Source organism: Strigops habroptila, chromosome W (assembly GCF_004027225.2).
Source record: "Strigops habroptila isolate Jane chromosome W, bStrHab1.2.pri, whole genome shotgun sequence".
Taxonomy (NCBI): Eukaryota; Metazoa; Chordata; class Aves; order Psittaciformes; family Psittacidae; genus Strigops; species Strigops habroptila.
In genome coordinates this window covers 19,084,071-19,095,558 of record NC_044301.2, presented here as the reverse complement: position 1 = coordinate 19,095,558, position 11,488 = coordinate 19,084,071, and the positions used below count along the sequence as shown (strand labels likewise).

The 11,488-nt window shown below is 43.7% G+C and overlaps 1 protein-coding gene across 1 annotated transcript; it reads left to right on the top strand.

Annotated features, from left to right (window-relative positions):
- The first annotated feature begins 978 nt into the window (after positions 1-978).
- LOC115619089 (nuclear envelope phosphatase-regulatory subunit 1) lies at positions 979-11,283 on the top strand. Its single transcript, XM_030511118.1, has 6 exons — positions 979-1,004; positions 7,354-7,425; positions 9,635-9,708; positions 10,025-10,134; positions 10,276-10,330; positions 10,928-11,283. The coding sequence occupies exons 1-6, from the start codon at positions 980-982 to the stop codon at positions 10,967-10,969; spliced, it is 378 nt and encodes a 125-aa protein (XP_030366978.1). The 5' UTR covers position 979; the 3' UTR covers positions 10,970-11,283.
- Positions 11,284-11,488: the final 205 nt, after the last annotated feature.

Genomic DNA, 11,488 nt, shown 5'->3' with positions numbered 1-11,488 from the left:
ATAAATCATTTTCACCACTTCCCAGGTTCCCTTTAATAGTCTTTGCACACAAGTCATGTCCTGCCCATGCCAACATCTCATCCTACCCCAAGAGCACCACAGTTCCCTCTGGCTGCTTTTGGAGAATGGCAGCACAGAACTCTTACTGGACCACAAAATACCCATTCAGCCTCCAGTATGAGTTAGCTGGAAACAGATGGCAGCGCAGGGAGCCTTGGTCCCTTGAGAGCTCACTAATCAAGTCACTCTACCTCAATGCTTTCCTGTAAGTAGAATAGCAGCTTGGTACCTCTGTATCCTGGCTGGGACTGCTGGAGACAGGAATACATGCCATGGGATCATGATGACAGCTGATCTCTGTATGTCCGACAGGACACTTGCAACCTATAAACCCCCAGCCTTTAAGCACTATTTCAGATGTCACCACCTTCTAGGCGACAGCTGCCGCCGAGGTATGGCCGGTGCAGCGGACACCATAATGACATGCCGCTGCCACTGTCCCATCTAAAGGACATCCCTCCGGTGCTGCACAGCCACCGCTTGAGGAAAACCCGCTTTTAGATAAAGCCGAGGAGGAAGGACGTGATGGAAATGAGTGGACACAGATGAATGAGCACCTTGCACCCCCTCTCCCACTAGATATAGTGGCCACACACCCGGAGGAAGACACCCCGGGAAGACACCAGGCACTGCTAAGCTGTAAGCATCACGTCCTAAGAGGACGACAACCATAAACTCTTAAGTCCCCACCACGCCAATGACTCCCAATAACAGTCCTAAAATTACGCACCACCCTGCCGCTACCGCCCTCAAATGGCTGGGGCCACGCCCGAGCCACGCCCCTTCCTTCTCCGTGACCAATGCGAGCCGCGCTTGCTGAGGGGTGCGTGCTGAATAGGAAGTTGGCCAGTAGGGTGTGGTGTTGCTCCGGTCTGGGGTGGCGTGTGGCAGCTGGTAGTGGCGAAGTGAGGGGCCAGCTATGAACTCCCTGGACCAGGCGGAGGGTGAGTGTGGCTGTATGGAGTCTGCCTGGAGCTGATGTTCTGGCGTGCTGGGAGCTTCCAGGCTCGCGCCTGGGCGGCCTGAGCGCGCTGCTTCATTGCTCCGGTGGTGGGTCTTGCCGCGGTGCTTCCCTGTGGAGGGGCGAAGTGGCCGCGGGAGGCCTCGGCTGCCTCTGCCGTTTCTGTACTGTACTTCTAAGGTTGGTGTTCCTCCTCGGCCCGGATAGGCGAGCTTCGGTGGGGTGTCTGGGGCCGCCTTGAAAGGAATAGCTATGCTGATGAGCAGTGTGAGCGGACCTGCCGGCCGCCTTCCCCACAGGGGGAGAATTGCCTGGCCGCCTCTCGGTGCGCCTTCTCGACTTTAGCGTGGTAAAATCCTCTTGTGCTGCGGTAACTGCTTCTCCTGGGTTCAGCTATAGCAGTCATTTTTCTCCTTCTTAGTAGCTGGTGCAGTGCTGTGTTTTCGACTTTAGTCTGGGAACAGTGCTGATAACACACCAATGTTTTTAGTTCTTGCTAAGTAATGTTTGCTCCCACCAAGGGCTCTGTTTCCCGACTCATGCTCTGCCAGGGAGGAGGGTAAGTCGGGAGGAAGCAGAGACAGGACACCTGACCCAAACTAGCCAAAGGGGTATTCCATACCATGGCACGTCATGCCTAGTGTAGAAACTGGGAAGAGTTACCCGGAAGGCCCAAATAGCTGCTCGGGTCGGGCTGGGTGTTGGTCAGCGGCTGGTGAGCAATTCTATTCTCTCCCCTTGTTATTTCCTTTATCATTATCATTATTGGTGGTAGCAGCAGTAGTTTCGTATTATACCTTAGTTACTGGACTGTTCTTATCTCAACCTGTGGGAGTTACATTCTTTCGATCCTCCTCCCCATCCTTCTGGGAGCAGGGGGAGGAAGAAGGGGGGGAGTGAGCGAGCGGCTGCGTGGTTCTGAGTTACCGGCTGGGCTTAAACCACAACAGTTCTTTGTGGCGCCCAACGTGGGGTACAAAGGGTTGAGATAACGACAGATCTGACCAGAGTGTGTCTAATCGTATTTGTGATAAGCATTCATTGTTTTGGATTAATAGTCACTCGTCACAATGTTGATTTATTTGCTCTCAGAGTTGTGCTTGGTTTCAGAGTTTCAACATGTCACACCTTACTTGCAGCCAGTATTTGCTGTTTTGGTGCTTATTGGCTGGGGGGCCTGGGCTAAGGTTCTTGTTTCGCTGTACTTCATGGTAATGACTTGAAATGCAATAGAATAATTGTTCCTGAAATTAGGCTGGCTTGCGTTTTCAGCGCAGTCATTGCCTCTATAATTGGGGGGGGTATATAATGGAATTTGTTAGTAGTTACACATCTTTATTTTTCTTTCCTTCGGGGGGGGGGGGGCTCAACCTATGAAAGAGATTATCCCTCACATCCTCTGCTCCCCCACCAGGCTATTTATAGTGGGAGTAGATTCTGGAAAAGTTAAAGATCTTGAACATCCTTTCAATGTCCTTGAAAGCATCCTGCTCCTTTTTGTGTTTTGCCTATGGCGTGACCACACTGAGAACACCTGATCTTGTCCCATCTCAAAAGCTAAGAAGGGTCCGGCTCAGGTCTTGTCTAGGATTAAATGACAATATAGGAGGACCACCAAGAGATTTTCCCTGAAGCCAGACAGTGATGAGTGGCAGGGTATTTAGGACAGTATGGGCAAGTATCTAGGCCAGTGGGCCCCTCTGGTGCTTGGGGACTGTCAGCGATGGAAGGCAGCTGCATGGAGTCCCCTACGACAAGTTGTAGAAACTGCTGAAGGAGAGGGTGAATCGAGTCAGTTTGCAGAGGTGAAAGCCATCCAGCTGGCCTTGGACATTGCTGAATGAGAAAAATGGCCAGTACTTTATATCTCTACTGACTCATGGATGGTGGCAAATGCCCTGTGGGGGTGGTTTCAGCAATGGAAGCAGAGCAACTGGCAACGCAGAGGTAAACCCATCTGGGCTGCGGCATTGTGGCAAGATATCGCTGCCTGGGTGCAGAACCTGGTGGTGAAGGTACGCCACATAGATATTCATGTCCCCAAGAGTTGGGCCACTGAGGAACACCAGAACAACCAACAGGTGGATCAAGCTGCTAAGATGGAAGTGGCTCAGATAGATTTAGATTGGCAACATAAGGGTGAATTATTTTTAGCCCAGTGGGCCCATGACATCTCAGGCCATCAAGGCAGAGATGCAACATATAGATGGGCTCGTGATCGAGGGGTGGACTTAACAATGGATACTATTGCCCAGGTTATTCAGGAATGTGAAACATGTGCTGCAATTAAGCAAGCCAAGCAGTTAAAGCCTCTCTGGTATGGAGGTCGATGGCTGAAGTCCAAATACGGGGAGGCCTGGCAGATTGACTATTTCACACTCCCACCGACCCACCAAGGCAAGTGCTATGTGCTTACCATGGTGGAAGCAACCACCGGATGGCTGGAAACATACGCTGTGTCCCACGCCACTGCCCGGAACACTCTCCTGGGCCTTGAGAAACAAGTCTTGTGGTGACACGGCACCCCAGAGAGAATTGAGTCAGACAGTGGGACTCATTTCTGGAACAACCTTACAGACACTTGGGCCAAAGAGCATGGCATTGAGTGGGTATATCACATCCCCTACCATGCACCAGCCTCTGGGAAAATCGAACGGTACAATGGGCTGTTAAAAACTGCCCTGAGAGCAATGGGTGTTGGGACATTCAAACACTGGGATACACATTTACCAGAAGCCACCTGGTTGGTCAACACTAGGGGATCTGCCAACAGGGCTGGCCCAGCCCAGTCAGAACTTTTATGTACTGTAGAGGGGGCTAAAGTTCCTGTGGTGCACCTAAAGAATTTGTTGGGGAAGACAGTCTGGGTTATTCCTGCTTCAGGTAAAGGCAAACCCCCTCGTGGGATTGCTTTTGCTCAGGGACCTGGATATACTTGGTGGGTAATGCAGGAAGATGGGGAAGTCCGATGTGTACCTCAAGGGGATTTGATTTTGGGGGAAAACAGCTGTCCTGGGTTCAGCTATATCAGTCATTTTTCTCCTGCTTAGTAGCTGGTGCAGTGCTGTGTTTTTTAACTTTCAGCCTGGGAACAACGCTGATAACACTGATGTTTTTAGTTGTTGCTAAGTAATGTTTATTCCAACCAAGGACTTTCTCAGTCTCATGCTTTGCCAGGGAGGAGGGGAAGCCGGGAGGAAGCAGAGACAGGACACCTGACCCAAACTAGCCAAAGGGGTATTCCATACCACAGCACGTCATGCCCAGTATATAAACCGGGGGGAGTTACCCGGAAGGCCCATATCACTGCTCGGGTCGGGCTGGGTATCGGTCGGCGGGTGGTGAGCAATTGTATCCTCTCCCCTTGTTATTTCACTAATCGTTATTATCATTGGTGGTAGCAGTAGTGGTTCTGTGTTATACCTTAGTTGCGGGACTGCTCTTATCTCAACCCGTGGGAGTTACATTCTTCCCATTCTCCTCCCCATCCCTCCGGGAGCGGGGGGAGGAAGAAGGGGGGGGGTGGGGGGAGTGAGCGAGCGGCTGTGTGGTTCTGAGTTACCGGCTGGGCTCAAACCACGACAACAGCCAATGAACTCAATTGTACGCTGTTGCCTGCTCTATAACACTTTTATAGCCCACCAGCTAGATGTCTTCAGGTCACCAGCGACTGACCTTGACTTCGCACTGATCATCACCTCAACAAAGAATGAATTTTGAGGAAACCATATGAGCTCAGCAGTGACCAGATGAGTTTGGCGGAATCATCAGCAGGCAACAACCGAACAGTACACACCGTCCCTCCTGCCCCGAAAGACTGTTACAAGAGATGGAGCCTGACATCATGGACTGGATGAATTCAGCAACTTTATAGGGATTGGTCCATGGACTAAGGAATGATATTTCTTTCTTTGTGTGTGTATATATATATGAGACCAAATGATGCTATGTTTTAAAATATGGGATCTGAGCATGACGTGAATGGTATGGAATAAGGGGTGGATACTGTCCTTGGTTCAGTGTTAGCAGTCGTTTTTCTCCTTAGTAGCTGGTGCAGTGCTGTGTTTTCAACCTTAGTCTGAGAATAGTGCTGATAACACACTGATGTTTTCACTTCTTGCTAAGTATTGTTTACTCCGATCAAGGACTTTGTCAGTCTTATGCTTTGCTAGTGAGGAGGGGAAGTTGGGAGGAAGCAGAGACGGGACACCTGACCCAAACTGGCCAAAGGGGTCTTCCATACCACAGCATGTCATGCCTAGTATATAAACTGGAGGGAGTTACCCGGAAGGCCCGGATCACTGCTCGGGTTGGGCTGGATATCGGTCGGCTGGTGGTGAGCAGTTGTGTTCTCTCCCCTTGTTATTTTCCTTATCATTATTATTATTGGTGGTAGCAGCATTAGTTTTGTATTATACCTTAGTTACTGGACTGTTCTTATCTCAGCCTGTGGGAGTTACATTTTTCTGATTCTCCTCCCCATCCCTCCGGGAGTGGGGGGAGGAAAAAAGGGGGCGGGAGTGAGCGAGTGGTTGCATGGTTCTGAGTTACTGACTGGGCTTGAACTGTGACACTGCTTCTCTGCTCACTGGTTTTCATGTGAAATGCATTTCTTCCAGCTTTGAATCCCTTCTCCCATTACCTTTAATATTACATTTTGCCAAGGCTTCTTTTGCATTTGAAGAACATGTCTTCAAGTAGCCCTCACTCGCCAAAGAATGTTGGTGGTTTGGGTTGCTACTTCTTTGAAGTCGCAGCTTACAGGATGTCAAAAATCTGAAAGGAGTTTTTAGTGTCCAAAACCAAGGCTGGTAGAGGTTTTAGAAACTCATCAGTGTCTCAGAGTTAGCAGGTGTTTTCTCACAGATACTAGAGGTAGACATGTCAACAAAATCATAGTCTGGTACTGTCACAGCTTTGTTGATATGTTTGTACAAGCTGTAGGGATTTAACAAGTGTGCCTTGCTAGTTACAGCTGCCTTCTGCCAAACCGATAAGCTCTGAGAAGGTTCCTAGAACATATATAGCCAAAAATAACATTAAACTTTTAAGGTCCTGTGTTTTGAAAGGTGGTTTGGTTTTGGGGTTGTTTTTTTTTTTCCTCCTGTTTTTTATTTTAATGCTGTTTACATTATACAAGTGTTTTCTGGGAACTTTTTTTATAGGCAGCTTTATGTTATGCCTAGAGGCTGCTGTGTCTCAAGTAGCAGATTTTCATGTGATGCCTCATATTCCCCCCCCCACTTCAGTGACTAGCTGTAGGGGTTTCTGCTACTCAGGGAACAGTTAATTAGCTTTAATTGCTGGCAGTGCAATCAAGATGCTGTAGTCTTCCCCCATGAATTCACCTGCAAACTAATTAAGAGTAAATTTACCATTTGGAAAACTGCATTAGTAATGATCTTAAGAGGTATATTTCTTTTAATCTTATTCTCTAATTGCTTTATCATGGTAAATAATTTAGCAATAGTTGCAAGCTGAAGGAAAAAATTTCCAGTGATGCAAACTGAAATACTTTAGCTGAAAGTTACATTTATGCTAGGAAAAACCTAATTCCAGGTAGAATTCTAGCTTTGACTGGAATATTGTAAAATCCTGACCTTGAACAGAAGGGAAAATCCAACATAGGCTTCAGGTGAAACACCTCCTTGTAGAAAAATGTTAGGTGGCTAAGATTTTTTTTTTTTTTTTTAAACAAACTAGGAGTATATGCTTGAAATGCTGCCTGGCATTTAACAGCAATTTCAATGGAAAGACCATGGGAGAATGATGGCAATAAGGGGGGGGGGAATCTAGTGTTTGCTGTTGGTTTTTTACATATGTGTGTGTATATATATCAAGGCACTAAAAGTTCCTACAAAAGTAATCAAAGCTGTGCTGCCACAAATAATCCCTTGAACAGCTAGCAAATGGTGAACTTTTTTTTAAATTGTGATTATATAGATAATGGAACTTAATGGTTTACTGATGGATTCAGTACTCCAAACTGTGATACTTCTGTGTGGAGGAGCTATTTAAGCTATTCTGAATCTAATTCTCAATATTTTTAAAGATTTCTAAAATACTCTCATTTATCAACTATTAATGATTTTCTTTTCTCTAAGTGGGAATGTTTCTTGTATTTGGTATAACTCCATCATTGTACTTTTTAGCTAAAGATGTACGAAGCTACTTTGTGCTTTTATTGCATCTAAATGACCATTGCATTGGTTTTCTCTGCCTGTTTAAGAAGTGGGTATGCACAGGGGAAAAGTAAATTTCTTTTATGTTCTACATTAAAATTTGACTAAATAGATCAAGATCTAATTATGCTTGATATACATCCTCCTCAGATCTCAAAGCTTTTGAAAGAAGACTTACTGAATATATTGCATGTTTGCAACCAGCTACAGGACGTTGGAGAAGTAAGTTTGATGTTCCAGGGAATAAATAGGATTCTCTTTTTAAAGATTTACCAGTGTGTATCTTTGATTTATGTTTGCCCAAACAAAAATCTGTGCTTAAACTCTTTAAAATTTCTATGGCATACATTCAAACACTCTGCAACAAGATAATCGTAGAAGACAACTACCACCTCAAGATAACTAACGCTTTAGCCAAAATTAGAAAAACGAGGTCAAGATTGAACTGGCTCAAGGCTGAATTATTCTGGAAATAGTCGGGACAATAAGTTGTTGTAGTTGTTCCTGTTTTGGTGGGTGGTTGTTATTTTGAAGGCTCAGACTTCCCAGACAGTCACTATAGTTACTTGAACTAAATATGATTGAGTGAGATAGTCCTTCTATTCTTCTCCCTTCTAAACTGAAGGTGAAAAAGTTACAGCAGTATGCCATAAGGGCAGAATATATGTCCTCATCTCTTTTCTAACAGGCAAGTTTGAAGGTGGGGGGAAGGCAAGAAGTACCACAGATATGCTGCCAGCTCTGGGATCAGTAATCCATGGTGGCAACATATTGCTGTGCTTTGCCTTTTTTTTTTTTTTTTTTTTTTTTTTTTTTTTTTTTTTTTTTTACATATAATATAGCGTCTTTTTTCCTGAGAGTCCAAGAGGTTAATATCGTGGAGGAATGACTACTTAAGAAGCAAAAATGACAGAAAATACACCCCACCCCAAAACACAATGAACCAAACCCTAGCACCCCCCTCAACCCCATTGTTTCAGAGCAGCTGGGAGGCAACTTGTGTGCACCTACTGTGGGAATGAATTTGGCTTCCAGAATTGCTATTTGCTGTCAGATATAATTAAGGGGGAGGGGGGGGGGAGAGAAAAAAATTACTGGAAGCTTCTAAGCATATTTAACTGAAGTTTGCATAACTAGTATTGTTTTCACTAGTTAATGTGTTTTTCCTATTGCTTGTTTTCATAATTTTGTAATTCACATAAAAGAGGGACTTTTTACTTTCTTTACAATGGAGGATTTAACTCAATGTTAACTTTTCCTTCTGTTATCCTAGGAAAAAAAGTATTTATACAGAGAAGCACCCCTATGCTTTTGACAGTTCTTTTCCAACTTTCTTTTGAAAGCATAACTTGTTAGGGTTACTCTTTAATTTTGTAATATGCAGAAGGAATATGTAACTTAGTAGTAAATTATAGCGGTCTTGCAAACCTGAAAGTAGTATTTCATGAATATGTGGGGTTTGTTTTCATGTTCTTCCCTATGACCCCAAAGGCTGGTAACTCTGGCTCTTTGTTTTTTGTGTTGCTTTTTTTCTCCCCCCTTTTCCCCATAAAAGACTTTTTGCATCAGAACTTCAGCCTCCACAGAAAACACTCAACTGCCAAATGTCCAATGAAAGCTGCAAGGCTTCATGGCTGTACAATACAATAGGAGCTTTCTCTATATTTGTTCTGTTTTCTTTTTCCATCAACCCCTACTTTTGTAGTCTCTCAAAATCAGTCTAGTATCTTGTGTTACTCTAGTACGTACCTAGCATTATCCATTTACAGTGAATTGATTATTCTTCCTAAGCCATTCTGGATGTGTACAGGTTTTTGTTAATCTTCATGTGCTAATGCTATCATGCTTTCTGACTCCTGTTTAAATTTTGTGTGTGTTTAGGTTTTTTTTCCTCTGTGTTGGCTTTCCTTGCTTGTAATTGTGTTGATTGTGGCGGAGAGCATACTGCAACTCAGATGTGCCACTGAAACTGCTGTTGCTGATGCCTCAGGCTTTTCTGATGCAGAAGAGCTAGTGGGATAGATACTTTAGTTCTGCTCTGCAATGTAATGGTGCTGCATTTCTGTTTCCCAGACTGCATAAGCTCAAAGAGCATACAGAAAGTTGGGTACAACTCTTACTCCAGTCTTCCAACTCATATTTTTGCTAATTGTGTTATTTTAGAAACTTTTGTTTCTTCAAAGCATCAGGATGCTTTTACTTGACAGAATTTAGATTTTAGTACCTATTTGTCCTGTCCAGGAAACTGGTACAGAATCTTTATGGTTTCACATAATAAGTTTCTTTGCCTATTCTCATTTCCACCTTCCAACTAGAAACTTTTCCTCCCTCAGAAGTGGGAGAAGAAAGAAATGTGTAAGCTGCTGATGAAAAAGAAATGCTTGTTGATAGGAGGTATACTATTTATGACTCTTGTTCTTTTCTTTATCAGTGATTCTGATAGTGGTGTCAGTCTGCACAGCAACTGGTGCCTGGAACTGGTTAATAGACCCAGAGACACAAAAGGTAAAGATCAGGCTAATCCCAAACGTAGTGTGTGGCAGTCAAGTGGTATAGTATTGAAAACTGAAAGGCTAAATGTGCTTCTCCTATGAAACTGGGAGATAATTTTCAGTTAGGCTCTTGAGCTGTCTCGAATTTTTCTGGGATATGTCCTGGGACAATAATGTCTACCAATATGTGCACCTTGAATGCTTATCTAAAGAACAGTTCACAAGTACTCAGAAATGGCTAGGAGCAGTGTGGGTTTTTTTTTTTATTTTATTTTTTATTTAAGTGAACTATGAAGTATGCAGTGGGACTAATCTGATTTCTTTCCTAGGTGTCATTTTTCACATCACTTTGGAATCACCCATTTTTTACAATTAGCTGTATTACCCTAATAGGCTTGTTCTTTGCTGGAATACATAAAAGAGTGGTGGCACCATCAATGTATCCTTCAATTGTGTTTGTCAGATTAAAGGTGTTGCAGTTACTACAGTTATTGAAGCCTATACTAATACTGCTTTTTTTTTGGTTTTTACTTGTTCTGTGTACCAGTGTTAGCTGCTTTCCTTGACACAATCCACACAGTATAGCAGCCCGATGTCGAACTGTTTTGGCAGAATATAACATGTCCTGTGATGATGTAAGTATTAGTCATTGCCTAAAACTTGTTTTTTTGTGTATGTTGTGGGGGGGTTTTTTGGGTTTTTTTGTTTTGGTGTTGTGTTTTTTTGTTTTGGTTTGGTTTTGTTTGTTTTGTTTTTAATGCAAATAACTGGAAAAGACACGGAGTTTTTTTTCTGAACAGCACTTGCCACAAAGGCATGTAGTGATAGGACAAGGGGGAATGGCTTTAAGATGAAAGAGGGGAGACTTAGATATTAGGAAGAAATTCTTTACTATGAGGGTGGTGAGGTGCTTGCACAGGTTGCCCAGAGAAGCTGTGGCTGCCTCATCCCTGGCAATGTTCAAGGCCAGGTTGGATGGGGCTTGGAGCAACCTGCTCTAGTGGAAGGTGTCCCTGCCCATGGCAGGAGGTTGGAATTGTGAATGAGCTTTAAGGTCCCTTCCAACCCAAACCATTCTATGAATACACCTTAATGAATTCTGTGTGTCTGTAAAACTGGAATGTAGAATACTTAGTATTGTTCTGTGTGTCATTCTAAACTTAGCCTGTAAAATTGAAGTTGGGCTCAACTTTCAGTGTCTAAACTTATCCCCCCCCCCCCCTGTCTTGCAGACTGGAAAATTAATTTTGAAACCTAGGCCTCATGTTCAATAAGGGCTGTCTTCCTTCAGTTTTTTTCCACTGCCATGGAAACCAAAAATGACCTTTTTAAGGTAGTGTGACAGCAAAAAAACAAACAGGACTGGTTGTCACTGCCTGGGAGTGAAAGTCTTGCACAGTTGACAGTGAAAGTGTGCAATATTACTTCTTGAATATTTATCCAAATTCTTTGTTATCATATTATCAGTGCTTTTGCTACTTCTGATTATCTCTTTTTTTCAGTATTAGTGTCACTTTTTTTTTTACTTCAGCTAGAAGAGAACATACAGGTGGAGCATGTTAATCGGTTATGAAGTTGAACTTGAAAATCAAACCTCGTGTGTCTTTATAAACTATTGTAAATAGCAGATGGATGCCAATGTTCAGGAAAAGAAGTAATACTTGCTGTATGGATTTTTTCATTCTCATGAACAGTATTGAAAGAAACTTACCATTCCCATGATGGTTTATTAGCACACTTACTCATTACAGCTGTCCTTGTCTCCTGGTCATTCTTTTTGGAATTGGTTAAAG